This window comes from Leptodactylus fuscus, chromosome 1 (assembly GCF_031893055.1).
Source record: "Leptodactylus fuscus isolate aLepFus1 chromosome 1, aLepFus1.hap2, whole genome shotgun sequence".
NCBI lineage: Eukaryota > Metazoa > Chordata > Amphibia > Anura > Leptodactylidae > Leptodactylus > Leptodactylus fuscus.
In genome coordinates, this window is record NC_134265.1 from 29427094 (window position 1) to 29451852 (window position 24759).

Here is a 24759-nt window from a genome sequence, read left to right on the forward strand (position 1 = left end):
CTTTGGTATTAATATCTTCATTTATTTTGCTTGCAATGAAAAAACACAAGAGAATGGAAAAAAAAGTCAAATCATTGATCATTTTACACAAAACTCCAAAAATGGGCCGGACAGAAGTATTGGCCCCCTCAGCCTAATACTTGGTAGCACAACCTTTAGACACAATAACTGCGCACAACCGCTTCCGGTAACCATCACTGAGCTTCTTACAAGGCTCTGCTGGAATTTTAGACCATTTTTCTTTGGCAAACTGCTCCAGGTCCCCCTGAGATGTGAAGGGGGCCTTCTCCAAACTGCCATCAAGAGATCTCTCCACAGGTGTTCTATGGGATTCAGTGCCATGGGCTTTAAACTTCTTGATGACATTGCGCACGGTAGACACAGGAACATTCAGGTCTTTGGAGATGGACTTGTAGCCTTGAGATTGCTCATGCTTCCTCACAATTTTGCTTCTCAAGTCCTCAGACAGTTCTTTGGTCTTCTTTCTTTTCTCCATGCTCAATGTGGTACACACAAGGACACAGGGCAGAGGTTGAGTCAACTTTAATCCATTTCAACTGGCTGCAAGTGTGATTTAGTTATTACTACCACCTGTTAGGTGCCTCAGGTAAGTAACAGGTGCTGTTAAATACACAAATTAGAGAAGCATCACATGATTTTTCAAACAGTGCCAATACTTTTGTCCACCCCCTTTTTATATTTGGTGTGGAATTATATCCAATTTGGCTTTTTGACAATTCTTTTTGTGGTTTTCCATTGAAGACAAATTAAATGAAGATAATAATACCAAAGAATTTGTGATTGCAATCATTTTCTGGAAGAAAATGAGTATTATCTGACAGAATTGCAGGGGTGCCAATACTTTTGGCCAACACTGTAATCAACGGGCTGTTAAAGGGTTAACGATCCCCTGACAGTGTAGGGGGCTTGTCTGACAGAGGGTATGATAAATCTCAGAAAACAGAGGACGGGATAAGGATTTACTGTATGATACTTGGACTGTCAGACATCAAAAGAGGTCAAAGTGCTATGACAGGGCCCCCATCCTCAGGCCCCATAGCAATTGCTCATCCTCGCTCCATAATAGGTACATCATTGGACAACAGTGCTAACCGCTGTGCTGCCATATGTGACTGTTTGTGTGGCCTATTAGATAGGTGGAGTTTATGGCATCAGATTATTGCAAAAATGAACAGCAATAACACCCAAAGTTATTAAATGTCATGTATGACGGGTGTGTGGGAATTAATCATTTCTATCAATTTTTCAGAATCTCACGTCTATCTCACTTCTTCCAGAAATTGCAGCATTTGCAAGAAGAAAAGAACAAGGAAATTGAAATTCTCCGTAACACTATTAAAGATTTAGAGAGAAGGCTTAGCTGCGGATCAGACTCTTGGCTGAAGAGGAAGCGTTTCTGAAGAACGTCAAGTAGATGGATAATGTTTCCTTGTAGAAACAAACATTTACAGGATCTCTAATTTGTATCTGAGCTTAAGTGATTTTAGCGAGGATTTACTACCAAAACTTAACAACGGCGATATATATCGGAAAATCAGATGTTGGCGACAAACAGTGTCTGGGTTTTATTCACTTTTAATACAGACAGTGGTGTATTTGTTGTGGCGGCTATAGACGTGAAAATGAGAACACGAAGTACAGCCATGTTGGTTGGATCAATGTGGGTTAGTATATGTATAGCAGATGTATACATGGGATGATTTAAAGGGGGGTATGCCGTTTCTACTGTTCCCAAGGATAGGCATCCATATTAGAGGGTCTGACAGCCGAGACTGCCTGCTGTTCCGATAACGCTTACATGACGCGCTGCTCACTTGACATACAATTTGTAGTGGCGGAGTTTGGTACTGCAATAGACTTCAATGAGGCAGCACTACAGTACCAAAACTTGCCGCAACAAACATGTGATGTAAACATTACAAAGAGCCGCACTGACCCGGAGCAGCTGATCTGCAGGGGTATCGGCTGTCAGCCCCTCACAGATCTAATATTGATGACGTATCCTAAGTAAAAACTGGTAGACATACTCCTTGAATGGCCAATAATTATTTTCCTAAGTTTCCACCATACACATAACTTATCGGTAATTTTAAAATCCAACATGCCTGACCTTTAATTTTCCCCAACATCAGGGTTCCCATTTGCAAAGAACAATTTGAGGGCTGCCACGCAATGTCTGCTGCGGCAACAGACACATCTGACCTCACCTGGCAAGTAATTGTGCACCTGAAGAAGAGCTTGTGGAGCTCAAAACGCGTTGTGCAGTACGTTCTTGTACAATAAAGGTCATATATTTTATTCACATCGTCAATACTCCAATCTGTGGACCAGAGAGTGCAGACATCCATCACTAGCCGTTGGCCTCCTTCCTTCCATTACCATCTGGTCCTCGGTGACCGGTCTGTGGATTCTGCAGCCACCTCCACCTTCTACGCTTCCATTGGTGTTGTGACTCATTCACAACACCTGAAGGTGAGGGACCAACTGGTTTATTTCTCTGTACTTTTTTATTTCCAACATGCATTGCAAACTCATCTACACTATAAGCACGCTCGCTGTTCCCCCCCCCCCTTTTTTAGCGCCCTGACATTGGCTTGCTCCCCTTTCTGATGATTCATACTTAGCATCTATTGTAAAATATTTCCACTTAAGTCCCCTGGAAAGGTTCTGTTTTGCGGGTTTATATACACCCTACCCCTTTTTAGGCTGGGACAGGCCAAATTTTCTGGAATTCTTATTGAGAAATTTGGACGATCTTGCAAATTTGGAACTGTTGGCAGCTATGCGTATAGACGCTGGAAATAAATTTATAAAGGGGGTAGTCAGTCAACAATCGTCCTATGTGTATGGTGAGTATAAAGCTTTATTTAACATGTTTCTCTCTGACATCTGCTCTCGATAAAAAGAAATGTTCAGAACAGCAGGGACTTGGATGGAGTCCTAGGGATGGCAGGAAACGCAGGTTTCAGATCTCAGCCTATAATATATCAAATGGCAAAAAAAATGCACAGAAATGGGGAAAATAAGTTCTACAAACTGGGTACTTGGCTGGATTAAGTAGAAGACATCTGGCTCCCATGTTCCTTTAATACCCGTCCACACAAATTGGGGGAAATTTATTAAAGCTGGCGTTTCCTTTGCCAGTCTTAATCAGTTCCCCAACTGGTGGAAGATGTGCCTTAATTATTAAAGGGGTTGTGCTATTAAGGAAACTTATTCCGTATTCACTGGATAGGGGATCAGTATCAGATCACAGGGAGTCTGACCGCTAGATCCTCCAATGATCAGGAGAACTGAAAGTCCTTCTAAAGCCTTATTGTGTATGGAGCACCAATGAGCTTGAGTACTGCTATGGGGCTACTGGGACTGTAATCTCTGGCAGTGCCATAGCAGTGAATAGAGCACCAGTCATGTAAGTGCACAGGTGTTCCATCCACATGGAGGCTTTATGGCAGGGGTCTCAAACTCGCGGCCCCCACACGGTTTGTGGCCCCCACATAGCTCCCTGCATGTCCCGCTATGTCTCTTTAGTGTTTTACTTACCAAACTTTCCTTACGATCACCCCCCGCTCTTATAACAGTGATACAAGTGATGGGTGATCAGAAAGCTTGCACTACTGTAACTGAAGGACCTGTGTATGACGTCAGACGTCATGTGACTAGGGAGGCGTGTCTTAGTGTGCCGGCCGGAAGATGAAGGGATGTGCCGTCTAAAGGTACTGAGAGGGGAGGGGAATGTGAGATGCAGGGTGGAGAGTGTGTGTATGTGTCTGTCTGTCTGTCTGTGTAAGTCTGTGTGTCTCTCAGTAACTTAGGACTCTTGTGAGCAGAATTGACATCTATGCCAGTCAAGAACTGGAATAGACAGAATGGGAGGAATTCATCAACCCATCTACACCAGTTTCCTGGCATGAGATATGATAAATACCAAGGTGTCCAAACCGAGACCTGCCTAGGTCTCTACCGGGCTCTGGCCTCTGTTATAAAAAGTGGCGAGCAAGACGTAGAACCAACAATGTGTTACATCTTTGGAGCAAAATGGCCATGTGTCAAAGAGGTGCCACAATTACCCCCATCTACACCAAAAACTGGTTAATAAATTCCTCCGATTCTCTCTATTTTCCCATTACTACTTGACCTGCGCATGTGAACAAAAAAAAAAACGGAGACAGCGAAATTCATTTAACCTTTTATTGCACTTGTTTTGAGAAGTTAGACATCTTTCTGAACATACAACATCTCGGCTTCATAGTATTGTTCTAAAGGTTTGGTCAGGTTCTCTAGGAGTTAGTTTTCCTATAAACCATCATTGACTTACAACATCTGCTATCAAAGCCGCTTTCTCCACCAAATCTTCTAGTATCTCATAATAGAAGCTTAAGGTTTATTCACACGACATTGAAAAATGGCCATCACGTGAATAAGTGCCACCTATGGACATGGCTGTGTGCATGATATTTCCAGTATTACTATAGTACTATCTCACTAGCTGATAGATCGAGAATAGTGTAGCTTAATGGCTGATGTTTGGTTACATAGAAATCTGTAGCTAAAGCAAGATTGTTCTCGGGAGTTATGAGTCTATGGGGAAAAAAAATAAGACTCAAAAAGTTTTCTTCCCTAGCTCTACATCCTGTCATGGTCGCGAGCATCAGACGGAAGCCCCTATTTTGTAGTTTATGCTTCAGCCTTCATGGATGCAACCACAATACAAGGAAGCGAACAAGAGAGGCTATATATACTTGAGCTGCATTGGGATGGTACAAAGCACAGAAGTTACTTCCTCATGACTGACCTGCTTCAAGCGGTTGTAAAGGTTTAGAAAAACATGGCCGCTTTCTTCTACAAACAGTCCATGGGAGGTGTCCATTATTGCAACTCAGTTCTGTTCAATGAAAGTTCTGAGCTGCGATAACATCCGACCTATAAGCCAGTGTGGTACCATTTTGTAAAGAAAGAAGCCATGTTTTTTAATCCTCTGCAACCTTTTTGATGGTCAAGGGTCAAGCAGCAAACCGCACTGCAGTCCACTGGTCAACTCTGGAGCAGGTCAACCATGGTGATCTTAGGAGATAGAAACCTAACAATAATGGTCGATGATATGCATCCCCACTAGATCAGGGTTGGGCAACCTAGAGGCCACCAATGTAGGATGTCCTCTTGTAGAGGCCACCAATGTAGGATGTCCTCTTGCTAAATCTGAAGTTTGTAAAGATCTGAAGATTGAAGAATTGCCCACCTTTTCTCTAGAGGTTTTAGGATTGGAGATGCATAGCCAGGTCACTGAGATGTCTACTTTAGCAGCTTACTCGTGAACCTTGCACTGCTCCCGTCATTGTCAGTTTCCTTTCTCCTTTGATCATTCTCAGGCAACGCGGTGTTCTGTTGCTGAGGGGAGTTTGGCGTCAGGCTGGGCCGCACTTGCTTTCTGTCATGCAGCTGGAGGCTGTCGTCACTGTCAAGATTCTGACAGTTTGTCCGAAAGCAGCTCCTGTCACCTACAGGAAGCTGGGAGACCCTCCTTACACTGTCAAGTGACTCCATTTTGTGTTGTGTCATAGGACACATGTCTGCAGTGTCAGCATCAGCTGTTTGAGACCTTTCCTGACGCCTCTTCCCAATCTCAGAGGTATTGCTTTCGTCAGCTCTTCAGCTTTCTTCAGAGCTTGTTTTCTAGAGATGGACCTTCTGTCTCTCTGGTTTCAGCAACTGCCCTCTCAGGTACATCTCCCACCCTTCTCTCTGCCTCACCTACCCCATCAAGGGGAGTTTGACAACCCTCTGCCCTGTGATGGTGGTGGTGGTGGTGGTGATGGTGCTTTTTGTGAGCATGGACATCTGGCCTGTTAGAATCTTCTACAGCAGTCTCTTTCTCCTGGTTATGCCTGCCATGGTTTCGGGGATGTTTGACTTCCTCTACTGGCTCTTCGTCGGTCTTTGCTTGTGTTGGTGTCTCTTCTTCTTCTTCTTTCTTGCACACCGCAGGAGTCTAGAATAAAGTGTAGTGTGAATAATATAAGTAACACAAGAAGCGAAGGAATGTTTTCTTGAATGGACTTATTCAGGGTTCGTTCACATCTGCGCCCGGGGTCTCCGCTTTCAGGTTTCCGTTTCCGAAACTGGGCAGGAGACGGAAACCTGCAGCCATTTTTCAAACCCATTCAAAAGACGGAAACCTGACAGACCGGGTCCGGCCGTGAGCGCGGTGAGCGTTCAGATATGCAGGACTTTGTGTCTGGTTTAAAAAAAACGGTTTCGCCGCGGAGAGCCCAAAACACTCACCGGCGCTCACAGCCGGACCCGGTCTGCTAGGTTTCCGTCTTCTGCTCTTAACGGAAACCGGACGCTGGTGTGAACCCAGCGTGACTCTTTTCTATTAAAGGGATTGTCACTGGAACAGTCCCTATTGAACTATAAGCATAGTCAGATAGTTGGGGTTCACACGGAGAAAACACTTTTTTTTATTCCCAATTGGTGCCTCAGTTTCTTACATATCAGGATATTTTGTGATATGCTAATGAGCTATTTGATGCAACAAAGGTAACCACTTTGCTCTCATTGCACCCAAGAGCTATTCTTACAATGCCCATCCCTCCACCCGAATTATGATTGACATGTACATTACCTGACCCTGTCCAATGCAGCAGAGAGATAGCTCTTTGGTGTTATGAGAACAATAGTGACGCCCTTGTTGCACCAAACATCTCATTAGAATATCAGGAAAAAAGCTCATTTCTCCACAATGGAGATACTGATCGGGTAGCAGAATATAGTGTTTTATTCTTATGTATATTAGCTATCCAACTACTGTGCATATAGCTCAATAGGGACTGTTGTGGTGACAGCCGAATTTGGACCAGAATTTGAGGCCGATTCTGCAAAGGTACTTTCAGTGAGATAGGAAACTTACTGTTGCCTGCAGCAGCCTCTGTCTGCCTGCTCTCAGCTTCTTCAGCGAAAAAACCCTAAACCTTAAAACCTTCCTAAAAATTTGCATATGAGAAATGAAGTTACCTCATGCTTGCATTCTCCACAAGTACTGTCACAGTATGCCCGCTTTATTGCATCTTCAACGTAATTGAATTGCAGGAATGCAAAGGGAAGTCCAATGTGTTTCACCAGTCGTCCACACCTGAAAGAGAAAGCAATAGGGATGAAGTCCTGTTAGGAGCTCTCCACTTTGGACAATCCCTAGTTGTTTGAAGGATTCCCCTGCAGCAACCATCTATAAAGTATGGACAGCGAGGCCTCCTTCAGACATCTATGTACAGTGTATGGGTCAGTGAAAATGGCATGGATGACACACGGATACCAGTTCATGTGTTATCTGTGCTTTTCACTAACCCATACATTGAAGTGAATGGAACGATCCACAAATACGGACAGATGTAGGACTTGCTCCATATTTTGCAGCTCTTCATTACAGCCACAAAAAGTACAGCTTTGTGTATGGGCCCATAGAAATGCACTTGTCCATATTTAACAGCAACCGTGGATCAATAGCACGATCACGTGAAGGAGACTTAAGTCTTCAATTTCTCTGCAGCACTCCTACAGGGGAAATTAAGTATTGCACAGTGTCCAAACAAATCAATGAGACAGAGCGCCTCAGTCCTCCAGAGCAAGAGACTCTCTTGCAACCGTTTTACAGTCTGGCCAAGAGATCCTAAACAGAGGACTCTCCTAATAGGGTACATACAATATAATGATCCATTCATAGATGGTAAGGTTACTTTCTCAAGCCTCATGTACATTGATTTCAATGAGGAGGGGGGATTCCGTTTCATTTTCACAGAGCTGAAGTGGATCTGCTCCATAAAACAGACCATCAGAAACCCCTCGTACTGCACACTCGGCTGTGTGCATGAGGCCTAACCCTATAACACTCGGCCGTATGCATGAGGCCTAACCCTATAACACTCGGCTGTGTGCATGAGGCCTAACCTATAACACTCGACTGTGTGCATGCAGCCTACCCTATAACAATCAGCTGTGTGCATGAGGCCTACCCTATAACACTCGGCCATGTGCATGAGGCCTACCCTATAACAATCAGCTGTGTGCATGAGGCCTACCCTATAACACTCGGCCATGTGCATGAGGCCTACCCTATAACACTCGGCCGTGTGCATGAGGCCTACCCTATAACACTCGGCCGTGTGCATGAGGCCTACCCTATAACACTCGGCCGTGTGCATGAGGCCTACCCTATAACACTCGGCCGTGTGCATGAGGCCTACCCTATAACACTCGGCCGTGTGCATGAGGCCTACCCTATAACACTCGGCTATGTGCATATGAGGCCTACCCTATAACACTTTGGTCAGTAGTCTGAGGGACGCTGTACTGTCAGCTGTAAAAAATATCTTGGGCGGACATTTCTGAGATTTTAGTTATTTTATTAAAAAAGAAAATGGATTTTTATCTTGCATTGGCTGCGTAAACCATAATGACAGGAGGACAATGCATCGAAGAAAAGACGCAATGCTGTTAAACTTGTGACATTACCCACAATTCCTCTATAACTATCTGCCCGGGAGAATCGCTTTGTATTTTATGAATGCATCAAAGATTTTATTACCCATTACCGGCTGCAATAAAACTGGAAGAAAAGGCAGAATATTACAATGATAATAAAAGGTAATTCATGTAGTATCTGCACCACGGCCGAGGCCGTATCAGTCCTGGTGATGGGGCAAGAGAGATTGTGAAAACCACAAAGAATTGATAAAGTAATTCTATCATTTCTATTATACATTCAATAATTATTGACGAACTTCACATTAGATTTCTTTAGTACAGAATATTGTGCCTTAAAGGGCTGTGCGGGATTAGAAAACATGGCCGATTTCTTAGTCTCAGCAAGTGACATCATGCCCATTGGTCACACAGCAAATGCTCCTCTCATTAAAATGAATGAGACTGAACTGCATGGCCATGTGACCAGGGACGTAACTTGAGGAGGTGCAGAGGGTGCAGTCGCATCGGGGCCCAGGAGCCTTAGGGGGGCCATAAGCACTGATATCAGTATTGAGATTGCAGCTTCCATCTGACCCATAAGCCAAGGAGACCCCAGATCACTCTAACCACACTAAGGTGGATTAAACTCCTTTTCCCCGTAACAATCACTATAGGGATGAGGTAGGGGGCCCCGGACAAAATATTGCACCTTGGCCCTCAAGACTTTAGTTACGCCACTGCATGTGACCAACAGACATGATGTCATTTCCTGAGAAGAAGAAATCGGCCATGTTCTCTAATCCTGCACAGCCCTTTAAGACAGAAATCCATTGCAGCACCTTTGCCAGTAGCTTTTGCTTTTTTATATGTTTACATAAGGCATTCTGCAATTTTTGTACTTGCCTAGTAACACTTGGCCTTTGTAGGAGTGACCGCCATTTTAATGCATAAAACTACATGACATGAACCATGCACAGTTATGGGTCAAGGTAGGGGGGATACTTAATATCATGACAAACCTGTCATAAATGAAAAAATCATCTTTGCTTCCTTTCAGCAGGTTCCAGATGTCCGCCTGGCTCTCGTCTTGTTGATACACTGGAATGACTTCAGAGACTCGGGCTTTCAGTTCATTGTACCGCGCTCGGGAATCTTCGTCTTGGTGATTGACCACGATGAAGGACACATTCGGGTAGTTTTCACTTTCCAGTTTCACCCGCAGTTCAACCAAACTGAAAAAGTAGCAAAAAAGACATGTTATACTAGATTCACATTAGCATTGGAGTGTCCATTGTTCTGGTCCATCTGACTGGTGGGTTACTGAATGCAGGGAATGATTGGAACTCTTAATCCCGCCCCCTGCGTGACACCGCCCACATGACAATACACAACTTAAATAGCACCAAAACTACCTGCACTTATTACTCAGGAACTGTGGGGGCTGGAGAATATTACAACTGTGCCAGAATCAGATGTTAAGAAGTAGAATTGGTGGAGATGGTGCAAGGTCCACTTTAGTCCGAGTCTCACCTGGAAGCCTGCAGGAGGCACAAGTATCAGCTTGCTGAGAGGAGCGCCACAACCGTGACCGATCCATCTGAATCCAGCATGGGATTCTGGGTTCCAATCTTCCATTCCGGCGGTTTTTTGCACAGCGCACGGTGACCCTGGCTCTCTGCCCCTCCCCAAGGGAGAAGACAGAGAGCCAGGGCAAGAGCAAAGCCCTTCCACATGGTTGGGCTTCACCTGCAAGATAAGAAACATATCCTATTATATGTGAATGACCATATTACATCCAGTCCACATATAGTTAATAGTTGAAGGCGATGACACAGAATACAATGTTCTGCTTGCTTATGTATTTGCACAGGTAATTCTGGGATTGCTGCCACGCTGCCATTAGGTAACATGATGTCCTGTTCTTTCTGCATGTGTTTTCATCACATGACCAGGTCCAGAACATGATATATACATAACATAACGCCTGGCTTGTTGTGTTCTGCTAGTGCGGTCATCTGATCCGTAAAAATAGGGCTCCTGGAGAAACACGACCCCAAGCCGATTTGGTTTGGCCCTGTATAATCCCACAGCTATTGAAGTTATAACAGGTTGAGGCATCGCCATACACGACAATGAAGGGACTATCGTTTACAGGTACAATCTAAGTATAGCCTGCGGGTTCTTCTCCTTATATCAAATCCTTTTAATATTCTTTTCTACCATTTCATTGTCACTAAAGCTAGCTGACAACTATAACTGGTAGCCACTATAAGGGTTGTCATACAGTGGACAGTAGCTGCAAAGTAAGAATGTGTCCAGTAATGGAAGGGTTAATAGTTTGTTTCCGTCACTTAACCAAACGAAGGAAAGAGAAATCTAAATCCCATCAATATTTGGTGTGACCTCCTGGAAGTGATGATGTGACCCCCACATAGCCCTGATCTCAACATGGTCCAGTCTGTCTGGGATGACATGGAGAGAGAGAAGGATTGGAGCAAGCCTACATCCATAGAAGATCTGTGCTCAGTTCTCCAAGATGGCCGGAACAACCTCCCTGCCGAGGTCTGCCAAAAAATGTCGGCATGCAAGAGTTTTTCCTCCCTTACAAAAGTAAATAAACATGATGGAAGAAAGCGACTTCCATATTGCTTACATGAGAGTCAATGGGAACAGACGCAGATGGAGGGAGCTTTGTCTGTGTTCTGTTAATGTCTATTGCCCTTATCCTCCGACAGATGAAAGCAATGGATGTTTACAACAATAGCCCGAACGTCCCCTTACTGTGCAACACTTTCCCCAAACCTGCCTAAAACTTTTCCACAGTGCTGTATATATGAGACTACCTTGTAAGCGAGTGTAATTGTATATAAGAATGCAGACTTCTGTTCCATATGACAGCTATAGACAAGGTGATCACCCCAATGGAGACTACAATGGAAGATCACGACCAGAATCACATCACATTTGGACATTACATTCTGCAGGATTGATCAAAAAGTTCTATCTATCTATCTCCTATCTATCTATCTATCTATCTATCTATCTATCTATCTATCTATCCATCTATCTGTCCATATCTATCTATTATCTATCTATCCGTCTATCTCTCTCTGCTATCTATCTATCTATCTATCTATCTATCTATCTATCTATCCATATCTATCTATCTATCTATCTATCTATCTATCTATCTATCTCCTATCTATCTATCTATCTATCTATCTATCTATCTATCTATCTATCTATCGTCTATCTATCTATCTATCTATCTCCTATCTATCTATTATCTATCTATCTATCTATCTATCCTTCAACTAAAATCTACCATACGCCATACAGTGTTCACATAATACAGCCATACTACGCATAGTATACTATACATGGCCAACATAGTAATGCCTCAGCTTCAAACTATATACAGTATACCAGGGAGGATGGGTTACAGGGGCGCTGTTGGACCCCATCGCAGTGCCATAATCTGACTCCGTAACATATATTCTAATCCTTAATGTCGGTCTATGTAATTCTGCATCTGTCGCCCCCAATTTTTTTACACCTTTACAATAAATTTGCGCCTTGCAAAAATCAGATCAGGTGCCAAAACTGTCTATTTCTCAAAAATAAGCAGATGTAGCAGAGCTGAGTTTATTAGATGTAGGAAAGTCAAGTACGCCATATGCACAAGGGATAGATTTGCCAGATGTAGCAGAATGACAAGATGTAGCAGAGCTAGAAGTGACAAAGTAGCAGAGTTTGCCCTTTAGTACGACTTATTGTGAGTTATTACAATGCACAAACATATTGCAAAGAGTTACGTAACAAGTTGACAAATTTAGCTCTGCTGCATCTGTATCGAGTCTGAATAAACATGTTATATTAGGAAGGAGCGGAGAAGGAGCGCAGAGAGCTTTGCACACAGAATACAAGAAACAATGTTGACAAGTCATATCTTACTCTGCCCTTGGTCCTCAGCAGTCTGCACTGATCTCAGGACTCTCCACCCCAGCCCTATATATACAGAGCTTGTTTATCACTTGCACACACAGGCTCACAAGTCCACCACACTTTATAGGGAGGATCTAGGAAAAAGAAATGACTTCATAAGCACAGAAGGCGGAAATAAAGCAAAATCCAGGGACCTAGCCCCTAGCGAGACCCCACCCCAAATAACAAGGGGGCAACTTAAACTTATACCTGTTCTGTAGAGAATCTAAATACGTACTTGCACAATTGCCCTCCCCCCTGTAAGATAATGGTTTGCTCCATCCTGGTTAGGGAGCGCTATGACCTTACATTCTTCTGGTGCCCAAGATTTTGAGGAAGAAGAGACTGAGAAGTGCAGAGTTAGCACTTAGTAACTGGAAAACATCCCGTCGGTTGTTGTTTGGTTGGATCCATTTTGGGGAAAGCTGAGGCTTTATGATATGACCAACCGTGAGGGTTGTCACCCAGTTTTGCTAAAGTTCGGAAAGGGAAGTTATGCAGAAAGATGGATCAGGACATATACAGTAAAGGATATAAAATAACCTCATGCAACAATGTAATGAAACGTATCGCGATACTACAAATACAATACACATTGGATACATGACAATGCCCCGGGCACCTAACATAGAGAACCTAGTTGGTACATGTCTGCAGTAATATAAACACGCCACCCGGCCACGCCATGGCGTCCCCGCAGAATTATTATTATGGTAATACTGGGTTTACATTGTCAGAGCAGAAAAACGAATTCTATTAAGCTACGACTGTTGATGCCAGGCAGCCTTACCTCTGTACAATCCCGGCACTATGACTGGCATCTGAGGCTGAGTTCACATCTGCGCTGACTGTCACAGAAACCGCCGAAAATCGTTAAAAAGAAACGTCCTGCAGGGAAAATTTTTCTCCCCGCGACTTTCAGTTTACAAATGGTGGACACCCGGCGGACTCCATTATAATCAATGGAGTCCGCCGTGGTCTGTGCGTTTTAGCAGTCTGGGTCTCCATCATTTGGGTCCCCCAGCAGACCCGATTGATGGAAAACACGACACTAGTGTGAACGTAGCGTTAGGGCAAAGATTTTGTTTGCTCCCCTAGCTCCATATCTAACTGAGGGACTTGTGGGCCCACCCGGCATCTAGCACTTGGGGCACCTGTCCTGTCTGTAAAGCAGTCAATGGGGTTTCATACAGATAACCTTTCCGGAGGATAGGTTATTAGTATGTGATTTGTGGGGTCCGACATCTGGACCCTGTACAGATCAGTTGTTCTAGCAGCCTTGAGGTGCCGCAAGCAGGTCGGTGGACGTGCAGTGTGACCTCTGTATAAGTAATAACAGGGGCGCTGCAATTAACTGGAACCATCACTATACAGTGGACAGGGCTGTTGGACCCTGCACCGATCAGCTGTTGCAGAAGCTTACAGGAGCTGAGAGCTGCTAGTGGATGGATAAGACGTGCAGCATAGGAGTAGTGCAGCAGCCACATCCACTTCTGAGAATTGCACTCCCATTACGTGAATGCATGCTACCTACTATATCCAAGTATGCCAAGAAACCAATGGCCATACTAGAGCAGTGGATCTCAACCTGCAATATGGGTACCCCCGGGGTACGCCTCATAACCCCTGGACGCACACACTGCTGCTGAGAAGCACTGCCCTACCCTCTGCTCAGGATACATGCCCATGCATGGCCGTGGGCACCAACCTTGTTTTACAAGAGCAATGAGCGCTTTTATCAGTACTGATGGCGGTATTCATTACAGTTACAGGAGCCTCGAGGAGTGAATGGGGAGCTGCATTCATTACTTATCACTCTGCTCCGGGTGCTGAGTGCTGATGTCACTGAGTGCAGCTCATCACTCACTCCATAGACATCATTGGGTGTGGGGGCCATTATATTACATGTGAGGGCACTGAGGGTGCCATTATACTACATGTTGATGCACTGAAGGGGCCATTATATTACACGTGGGACAATGAAGTGGCCATTATATTAACTCTGGGGGCACTGGGGGAGTCCATTATATACCATTGGCAGAGGCTGCAAACGTTCTTTGGTAACATTTCACCACTTTGAGGGTACTCGGTTGGCATTAGGACGTATTGCACTTGAATAGGTTGAGAAGCAATGCTGTAGAGAAGGCATTAAGGGGGGCATTACTGCATTATACTAAGGTTTTCACGGACGCCAAACAAGATCAGGCACCAGATTTGGCAGCCCTGGGGTGACAGAGTCTCAGTAGGCCTCCCGTTAGTCATGGTATGAGGCATGATCAGTTAAATCCAGTGGGTTTTGGGATCCCTATGGAACATCATATACTGCATTGATTATATCTACAGATAACATACAAGATGGGGGAAAGTTTATGTCTTGCTTTAATACTGCAGTGAATGGTGTGATGTTGTTATAAGTATGTTCTGTATGTTCTGTTCTGCTTACTTATTCTGCTTTGTCTGCCTAGCAACAGTGAGGTAGTAATGGAGGAGGAGCTGAGCTTAGGGGGAGGAGTTGTTAGACAGGGAGCCATGATGGAGCATGGAATAAAGTGTTCTGATCTATAACAGTAACCATCTCACTGTGGACTTATTCCAGAAGACCTGCATCCTCACTACAACACTACAATTGGCGACGAGGATTAAGAATCATCAGCTAAAGGTATTTCACTGCTACAGAAAACTGTTTACAAGACTGCAATCCTAGCACCAGCCATGGCCTGCTTACCCTCCTTTGCTGTATTTGATGTGCACCAGCCCCAAGCAAACTTAGCAGCATGCTGGAATAAATGGCTGAAACGCTTTGAGATATTCCTGCAAGCAATGAACATTACTGACAATGCAAGAAAGAAAGCCATGTTATTACACTATGCAGGGGAGCAAGTCTATGATATCTTCACAACTCTGCCCAATACAGGGGAGGACAGTGACTATGAATTAAGCAAAGCAGCACTAACTAAGCATTTCTCTCCATACATAAATGCAGCTTTTGAAATTTTCAAGTTTAGACAGTCAAAACAGTCAGCAACAGAAACCATTGATGAATATCATGTCCGCTTAAGACAACTTGCAGCTTACTGTGAATTTGCTGATATAGACAAGGAAATTCTGATGCAAATCATACAAGGTTGTGTGTCCTCTAAGTTAAGGAGACAAGCACTCAGAGATCCCACCATGACTTTAGCAAAGCTACTGGACATTGCACGTATTCATGATGCAACAGAGAATCAAGCTAAACTTATAGAGAACACAGACTGTATACCAGAGCAGCCATCTTCTGTAGCAAAGCTCACTCAGAAGCCACATGTGCCTCACACACAGGCTGCAGCCTGCTACAACTGTGGAGGTCCTTATCCTCATCAGAAACCATTCCCAGCAAAGGGAGTAACTTGTCATAACTGTGGGAAACAAAATCACTTTGCAAAAGTCTGCAGATCACAATCACAATCTTCTCTCTCTGCTAAACAAGCCTTGCCACAGAAAGTTCAGGCGGTGCAGTCAGTGTCCCCTACGGATGAGCCCAGCAGCACCTACTTATTCTCAGTGACTGAGGGATCTCACAATGTGCATGCAATGTCTAATCCCAAACAAGTCATCTTAATACATGGCAATCCGGTGGAGACACTGGTAGACACAGGGGCGTCTGTCAATGTTATTAGTCATGCCACTTATAGCCAGCTAAAGAACAAACCTGCTTTGCTATGTACTAACCTGAAGATATATCCTTATGGTTCAGCTACTGCATTACCCCTATGTGGCAAATTTCAGGCATTACTAACGGCTGATGGGAAATCTATCACGGACACTTTCTATGTAGTGGAGTGTTCTGCAGACACTCTTCTCAGCTGCAATAGTGCGGTATCTCTGGGCCTAGTGAAACTGGCAAACAGCGTAACACACTCTTCTGTCCAAACTATTATGCAGAAATATCCTCAACTCTTTCAAGGCATAGGAAAGCTGAAAGACTTTCAAGTGAAATTACACATTGACCAGTCAGTACAGCCGTCAGTTCAACCTCACAGGCGCATTCCATTCCATGTCCGCAAGCTAGTGGAGAAAGAGCTACAAGACCTTGAGACAGATGATGTTATTGAACGTGTCGAGGGCCCAACTCCCTGGGTCTCACCAATTGTTGTTGCGCCTAAACCTAAGCAGCCTGGTAAAATCAGGTTATGTGTGGATATGCGACATGCCAATCGAGCATTTCAAAGAGAAAGACACATTACGCCTACCATTGATGATATTCTCACAGATCTAAATGGTGCAAAAGTATTCTCAAAAATTGATCTAAAATCTGGTTATCATCAGCTTGAATTGCATCCAGACTCCAGATATATCACAACTTTTAGCACTCATGTCGGTCTAAGAAGGTTCAAGAGGCTGAATTTTGGCATTTCATCGGCTGCAGAAATCTTTCAGAATGTTATCAGGCAGGTTCTTTCAGGAATACCTGGAGTCCTCAATGTTAGTGATGACATCCTTATCTTTGGCACAACCCAAGAGGAACATGACAATCGCCTAGAACAAGTTTTTCAGAGACTGCAAACCTGCAATTTAACTGTTAATCCATCAAAATGCGAGTTCAACAAGACGTCATTGAATTTTTTTGGCTACATTTTTTCTGAAAATGGTGTTTCTGCAGACCCTGAGAAAGTAGCAGCCATAACCTCTGCTAGCCAGCCACAAAATGTCTCAGATGTTCGAAGTTTTCTTGGTCTGGTCACATACTGTGGACGATTCATACCTGATCTGGCTACTGTTTCTGAACCCCTACGACAACTCACTAAAAAGGATACTCCTTGGTCATGGACAGTTGAACATCAATCAGCTTTTGATACACTTAAGTCCAGTCTTTCTAGTGACACGGTCATGGCCTATTTTGACCCACTAAAGTCTACTGAGCTCATTGTGGATGCCAGTCCTGTAGGCCTTGGTGCAATTTTAACTCAGGTGTCCAAAACTGGCAGCATCTCCACAGTCTCCTATGCGAGCAAGGCTTTAACAGAAACGGAACAGCGCTATTCTCAAACTGAGAGGGAAGCTCTTGCAGTTGTATGGGGATGCCTTCATTTTCATCTTTACCTCTTTGGTCGTCCATTCACAGTGATCATAAACCACTCATTCCAATCTTCAATAAACATTCATCAAGGCCACCCCCACGACTTGAACGCTGGCTACTCCGCCTGCAGAACTATCGCTTTCACTTGAGATATGAGGCAGGAGCTGGGAACCCTGCAGACTATTTTTCAAGACACCCTTCACCACAGTCTACCAAAGATGACTTGCCTGCCACTGTCTTAGCTGAGGAGCATGTAAATTTCATTGTTACACACTCTGTGCCAAGAGCAATGACCCTCGAAGAAATTAAACATGCGGTGGATTCTGATCCCCAACTTCAGTTGGTAATTGACACTGTTCGGTCTAAGAACTGGAACTCTTTTCTAGCTGAGACTCGTCTTCAACCGCAGGGCCAAACAGCATATTTGCAGGCCTTCTTTAATGCAAGACACTCTCTTTCTGTATCTGACTCATACACATACTACTACGTGACAACCGCCTGGTCATTCCTCAGAAACTTCAGAGTAGAGTGATCGATCTGGCCCATGAGGCCCATCAAGGTATAGTTAAAACAAAGCAATTACTTAGGGAGAAAGTATGGTTTCCCGGACTAGATAAACAAGTGGAAGCACTTATTGCCACATGTATACCTTGCCAAGCAACTACGGTGGACCATAGCCGAGCACCAGTACAAATGACACCTCTGCCAGACAATCCATGGACTGCTGTGAGTGTTGATTTCTGCACTTTGCCAGATCACTCCTATTTACTGGTTGTCATAGATGATTTTTCTAGGTTTCCAGTCATTGAACCCGTTTCCACCACCTCTGCAAGAGCTGTCATACCAAAACTGGACAAAATCTTTTCTGCATATGGCATACCTGAAACAGTGAAGACTGACAATGGGCCACCTTTCAATAGTGCAGATTTTCAGTCTTTTGCAACTTATCTTGGTTTTAACCACAGGAAAATAACTCCTTACTGGCCTCAAGCCAATGGTGAAGTGGAGCGCTTCATGCAATCAATCAACAAAACTCTTCGGATTGCTACCATGGAACACAAGGATTTGCAGCAAGAATTGTACAGATTCCTTAGACAGTACAGAGCCACCCCACACTCTACTACAGGAACTCCGCCAGCGACTGCGCTTTTCGGCAGGCCTTTGCGCATTAAGCTTCCAAACATCCCAGTAGTTCACGTCCAGACTCCATTGGTCCTCAATGATTCCCTTGCCAAAGGCAGGATGAAAAGATATGCAGATAAGAGAAGTTGTCGCTTCAAACAGCTGGATGTGGGAGACTGGGTCCTTGTTAAAAGGCTGAGACCCAGTGACAAGTTATCATCCCCTTATCATCCAGAACCCTTTCAAGTCACACACGTCAAAGGTACCATGGTTACTGCTCAACGCCAGGGTCATCAAGTGACACGAAATGTCTCCCATTTTAAAAAGCTTCGTGACTACAACCCAGGAGCAAGTGCAGAGGAGACAGATGATGAGGACATTTCACCAGGTACAACTGGTTCAGCAACACCAACAAGAGACACCTCCGAAAATTCACAGACTGTTTCTGATAACGAGATGTCTCAACGCTACCCGACAAGGATAAGTCGAAGGCCACCAACGCACCTCAGGGACTATGTTCTGCAGTAAAATTTTCTTTTCCGTTCGGACCTTTTATTTATTGTTCATTTATAATGTTTGCATTTTATTTTTTTTATATAAGAAGGGGAGAGATGTGATGTTGTTATAAGTATGTTCTGTATGTTCTGTTCTGCTTACTTATTCTGCTTTGTCTGCCTAGCAACAGTGAGGTAGTAATGGAGGAGGAGCTGAGCTGAGGGGGAGGGGTTGTTAGACAGGGAGCCATGATGGAAGCATGGAATAAAGTGTTCTGATCTACAACAGTAACCATCTCACTGTGGACTTATTCCAGAAGACCTGCATCCTCACTACAACACTACAAATGGTGGTGGAAAACTCAGCAGACAGGGGGTTATAGACAGATGGCAGCAAATTTAGCAAGGGGAGAGACTGACTATGAGACTGTTTTGTTAATAAAACTGATGTTCTGAGCAGTAGGCCGCCTTAAGTCCTTGGCAAACCCAAGCCGGGGCCGTATCCCTCTTACTGTAACTTTCTTCTTGCAGACAATACTAAGTCTAAACTTCAGACTAAAATGTTTATAGAAACCTGTACAGTTTGCCCGAGCCTCGTGACTTCCTCCTTCAGGCCTATAATTTACACCTTTCTTTATATCCCATTGGCTTATTATTTTACAACATCATAGTGTTTATAAAATGTTCACAAATGGATTACGGTAAGAATCCGCAGATCGGCGTGTGAAATATTATCACAGTCAGTAAATTATAGTCTGCACTTATCTACAATGACTTATATTCAGTCTGCCGTTCTCAGCATGGGACTGTGCGAGTTACTCCGTTATGGCACTGTAGACTATAATGGCCTTCAATAGGCAGCATTAAGGTCGGAAGAAAGACAAATATTACGCCATGTGGTTAATAAGCCCCATCATAGAATGGACCCATAATTAGGACTCTGGGCCTCCATTTCACGGGCCTCTGATGTCATGTTCATGAGTCACATGGCCTGTTTGCAGCATAGTACCATTCAAATAGCACAGTCACTATACAATCTATACAATGGGGCAATAGATGTATCATATACCATGCTTATTGAAGTCCCAAAATGGCACAGGGAACGAGTGATTTATGGCTCCAGCCAGTGCCAGAATGGAGATCTATGCCAGTTTAGAACACGGGATTGAGTTAAAATAAATATGTCGGGATGTGGCGTCACCAGAAAACAGCCCACCCTGCTCCCCTCACATGGCGTTGCAACCCCAGCCCACTCTGCTCCCCCACAAGGCGTTCCCACCCCAGCCCACCCACGTGGCAAGCAAAGTACAGAGCAGAGAGCATGTCTGAAACAAGAAACGGACTTGCACCAAAAGTTCAGGGAGCATTAAATTACTTATCTGGTACTAAAGATTCTCTTAAAGGGCTCAGGGATTCTGGCAATATTACGACCCCCAGGTCAATTGATCTGAGATAGAGTTCTGCTCCGCCCCACAGGTCACTCTGCCCCCTCCCTCCTTCCCTAATTTCACAGGTATTTAGTTACTTATATGATGGGGGTTGACTTTAGTAAAGCATAGAAATCATTCATGAGTTTGGGGGAGAGGTGAGCGGAGCGATGCGGGGGAGCAGAGTGACCCGGGGACCAGTATACTGGCTCGGATGAAATAACTCAGGGGTTGTGACTCCGATGGAAGCCCTGGGTCCATCAAAAGTGTCCCTGGGACCAGGTAAGTGATTTTAATGGGACCCAACAACCCCTTAAATAATTTTCCAACCAACCCTTGCTAACTTTGAGTAATGGACAGTTTTGCCAACCTTCTTGTTGCAATGTCCACCAGTTCAAGGAACTTCCCTGAACCCTGGATAGAGCAGTAATCCATAAGCAATGTCCTATCTGCAGTACATGTCACCTGTCTAGCACTGTCAGCAGTCTCGAGGGGTCAGATCTGCTGTAGACTCCTTCGAAGGAGTTTGTGACTTCTGCTTGTGGTCACAATCCATGTGACAAAGAAGACTTCTGCTTATAACAAGTATAGACTGGATGTCACGGGATAAGGAACAAATATACTGTGACATATCTAGGTCACCAAGAGCAGAACTCCAGGTAAATATTAACTCACTAATTCTAATCCTAACACCCTAATCCCAGATGTCACGAGTCTACGGAAAGTGGCGGATGACGTTTTAAAGGGGTTGTACCAAGTCTTGACGTTATGCCCTATCGATAGGATAAGGGGCAACTTCATGATCAGTAGGGTTCTGACCACTGGTACCCCTTGGTATACCTGTATACCTGCTGTATACACTTAGTCCCTATTGACAGAATAGGGGATACGTTTCTGATCTCTGGGGATCCCAGTGATTAAATCCCCAGACTTACCAAAAGAACATGGGTCCCTAACTTTCCATTGAATGGAGTAGAGCACATGCATGCCCAGCGCTCCATTACCTTCATCTCATAGAAGTGAATAGAGTGTTGACCATGCATTCACTCCACTGCACCATTTCTATAGACCACTCAGGGGAACTAGTCGGCCACTATTCTCATGATTATCAAGGGGGCCCTAGTGGTTGGAACCCTAGTGATCAGACGTTGGGGACAAGTGTGTGCATTGGGCAACCATATAAAGTTACTTAGCCTGTAAAATGGTGCCACATTTCTTTGCACTTGTCCGTTTTTGATGCCCCAGTCTCTGTTGACCAGTGGGCACTTCTATTATCTACCCACACATTACAGTATTTACTCTTCTGCCATAGAAAATCACATTTTAGCAACCTTTTAGCTTATTGTATTGGGTTTCCTGTCCAAGAAGCCATCTCTAGAGACCACTGCAGGAGGAGGAGAATGGAGTGGTTGTCATCTGTCCGTGTTTACCCCGTCTGATAGAGATGTGTGTTCTGTGCCGAGTTTGACACCAATATTCCAAATTATTTACCTAACTACTGCCGATTCGTCTTCAATGAACTAAAATGGCCAACGCGACATTGCACTAAATTATTACACTCTCGGGGTCTCTTCGGGCCCCAGGGTATAATATAATTAATACTTACCTTCTGTCTACCTTCTTTGGGCCTCCTTGCAGCGTTTGCTACTCTCTCAATATGCCTGAGGTCACCGTTGAGGCCTGTGATTGGGCCACAGCAGTTACATAGGCACGTTGTGTGCCAACTAACATCATGAAGCTCACTGTGCCCATCTGACCACTGTGGCTCAATCACAGGCCTCAGCAGCTGTACGTGTAGGGGGCCATGAGCCCGGGGGGGGAAAACTCAGGGCAGGTCCTATGTCCAGGCTGATTAATGAAATGAATGGATCTGTGGAGGGCACGGATGCCAATAAACCAGTTAAAAACATCCCTGTAAACATTGCCTTACACCATCCTAGGATGCGGCTCTTTCCCTCCAGCTGCTGGGTATAATATAATATAAAAGGATCTAGAACTATATTTGGAACTGAAAGACAAATATTAATATCAGGACATTGTGATCTTGTGATAGAGAATGAAGTGGAAGTGAGGAGCTTTGCGCTGGTTTCCTGTTTTTATTCAACGTAAGCATTCTGTATCTGAGAAACAAACTCCATGTACGGTCCCAGGCGGCCTTGTGTTTGTAGGTTTGCAATGGGCCAGCACCCTGCGCTGCATAGCTGGGTCCATCAATGGCCAACTACCCAATGTGCACTATGACAACCAGTGTCCCTGCTATACCTACTACTTCTTAGAGTAAATTTGCAAATTTGGAATTTGAAGAATGAAAAATTCTGTTTTAGGAATTCAGAATTCCTCTGAATTCCAGAATTCAAATTCAACGGCAAATTCTGCTTGGCCAGGTGGTACTTTTCCACCTCCCTTCGAGTTCTCAGACTGAATCTACCTGAAGATCAAGCATGAGGGTCCATTCACATGGAGGAAATGGTGAGACTATTAGCTCCAGCAGTTGGGCACGCACAAGATTTGGTGAGTAGACACTGGAGGAAACGTCCAAGGAGCTTCCAGAGATCTTGGAACCCGGAGATCTCTGCAAGAAATGGAGAACCACAAATGACGGACCCAACTGAGCCATTTGTTATATAAATTGTTTGCTTGTTTTGCCAGTCAAGTAAACCAGCACTGCGATGACTCTCATAACAATTAAAATGATGGTAACATAACACAATGAGACTATATGACCGTGCAAGATGCAAAACAAAAAGACATTTCCAAAAAGTAGAATTGGTATTGGCAACGCTGTTGTAACTATCGTAGGTCAATTGTATTCATCACCGGCGCCAGTTCCCGTCTTGGCTTGAGCAATCATCATATCGGATTTCTTTATAGAAAATGTAATCGTAGGCTGGAGATGAGCAACATAGAAATTCAGAGTCATTACGGCAAAATTTGCAGAATCTTTTGAGAACCCGAGTAATGATTTACAATTGCAGAGAAATCGAGAATTACAGCGAAGTAGAAAAACATCAAAGAAAAGCCAAGAAGCTGTAAGTGTTTAGGATCAGGTCAGCATCATTTTCTGTCATTTCCGTAATTGCATCTTATGGTCGTGACACGGACCCGAGAGTCTGTAATTATCTGATCCAACGAGGTTACTGCGTATCCTGATAACCTTGTACACAGGCCTGTACTGAATGGAGAGGGGGCTGCTATCTGCCGGAACGTTCCCTTCTACGTTCTGTTCCTCTGTGCTGCTTTCATAGATTGACCTCACCTTAGCCATAATATACTGTAATTCCAGTGCGCACATACCTCAAGATCAATGAACCTCAAGATCTGTCACCTAAATAGTAAGTCACCATCAGATAAACGTCATAGAGAGTACATAGCTGCTACGGGGGCCTCTGAAGACAAGTCAATCCTGACCAAGATGGCCAAAATCTTTATTTTAAAGAGGACCTGTCATCAGATCGGGCACATGCAGAGTTATATACTGCTGGAAAGCTGAATTCAGCGCACTGTCGGCTTTCCCGATCTGTGCCCGGTGTAAAGCGCTATCGGTCCCGGTACCGTAGCTCTTTACAGTCAGAAGGGCGTTTCTGACACTTAGCCAGGGACGCCCTTCTGCCCAGCAGCGCCTATCGTGCTGTACAGTGTGAGCGGGGAGGAACGCCTCCTCCCTCTGCTCACACAGCTCGTCCATAGACGAGTATTATCAGGAGGGGAGGGGGCGTTCCTCCCCGCTCCACAGTACAGCACGATAGGCGCTGCTGGGCAGAAGGGCGTCCCTGACTAAGTGTCAGAAACGCCCTTCTGACTGTAAAGAGCTACGGTACCGGGACCGATAGCGCTTTACACCGGGCACAGATCGAGAAAGCGCACTGTCAGCTTTCCAGCAGTATATAAAACTGCATGTGCCCAATCTGATGAAAGGTCCTCTTTAAAGGGATTCTATCATTAAAATCGAAAAAACTTTGTGCCTAACACATAGGAATAGCCTTAACAAAGGCTATTCTTCTCCTACCTTTAGATTTCTTCTCCGCGCCACCGTTCTTTAGAAATTCTGGTTTTCGCCGGTATGCAAATAAGTTCTCTCGCAGCACTGGGGGCGGGCCCCAGCACTCAAACAACACTGGGGGTGTCCCCAATGCTGCGAGAGAACTCTCCAGTGCCGCCTCCACCTTCTTCAGGAAAGGGTCTTCTTCGCGTCTTC

The 24759-nt window shown here is 44.5% G+C and overlaps 2 protein-coding genes across 3 annotated transcripts in view; one reads left to right on the plus strand and one right to left on the minus strand.

The window, feature by feature from the left end:
- Positions 1-1483, plus strand: part of CCDC152 (coiled-coil domain containing 152) — a 31216-nt gene extending 29733 nt beyond the window's left edge. Inside the window, exon 8 of the mRNA XM_075269176.1 lies at positions 1299-1483. Within this exon, the coding sequence (XP_075125277.1) occupies positions 1299-1421 (123 nt within the window). The 3' untranslated portion in view covers positions 1422-1483. The remainder of the gene's footprint in view (positions 1-1298) is intronic.
- A 2715-nt stretch (positions 1484-4198) lies between these two features.
- SELENOP (selenoprotein P) overlaps positions 4199-24759 on the minus strand; it is a 91336-nt gene continuing 70775 nt past the window's right edge. Inside the window, exons 1-5 of one of the 2 annotated variants that reach the window (XM_075269116.1) lie at positions 12436-12560; positions 10012-10227; positions 9501-9713; positions 7036-7153; positions 4199-6010 (exon numbers count right to left, since the gene is read on the minus strand). In XM_075269116.1, the coding sequence (XP_075125217.1) occupies positions 5681-6010; positions 7036-7153; positions 9501-9713; positions 10012-10214 (864 nt within the window). In that variant the 5' untranslated portion in view covers positions 10215-10227; positions 12436-12560 and the 3' untranslated portion in view covers positions 4199-5680. Of the gene's footprint in view, positions 6011-7035; positions 7154-9500; positions 9714-10011; positions 10228-12435; positions 12561-24759 lie in introns of those variants that run through there. The other variant, XM_075269125.1, reaches the window with a different exon arrangement.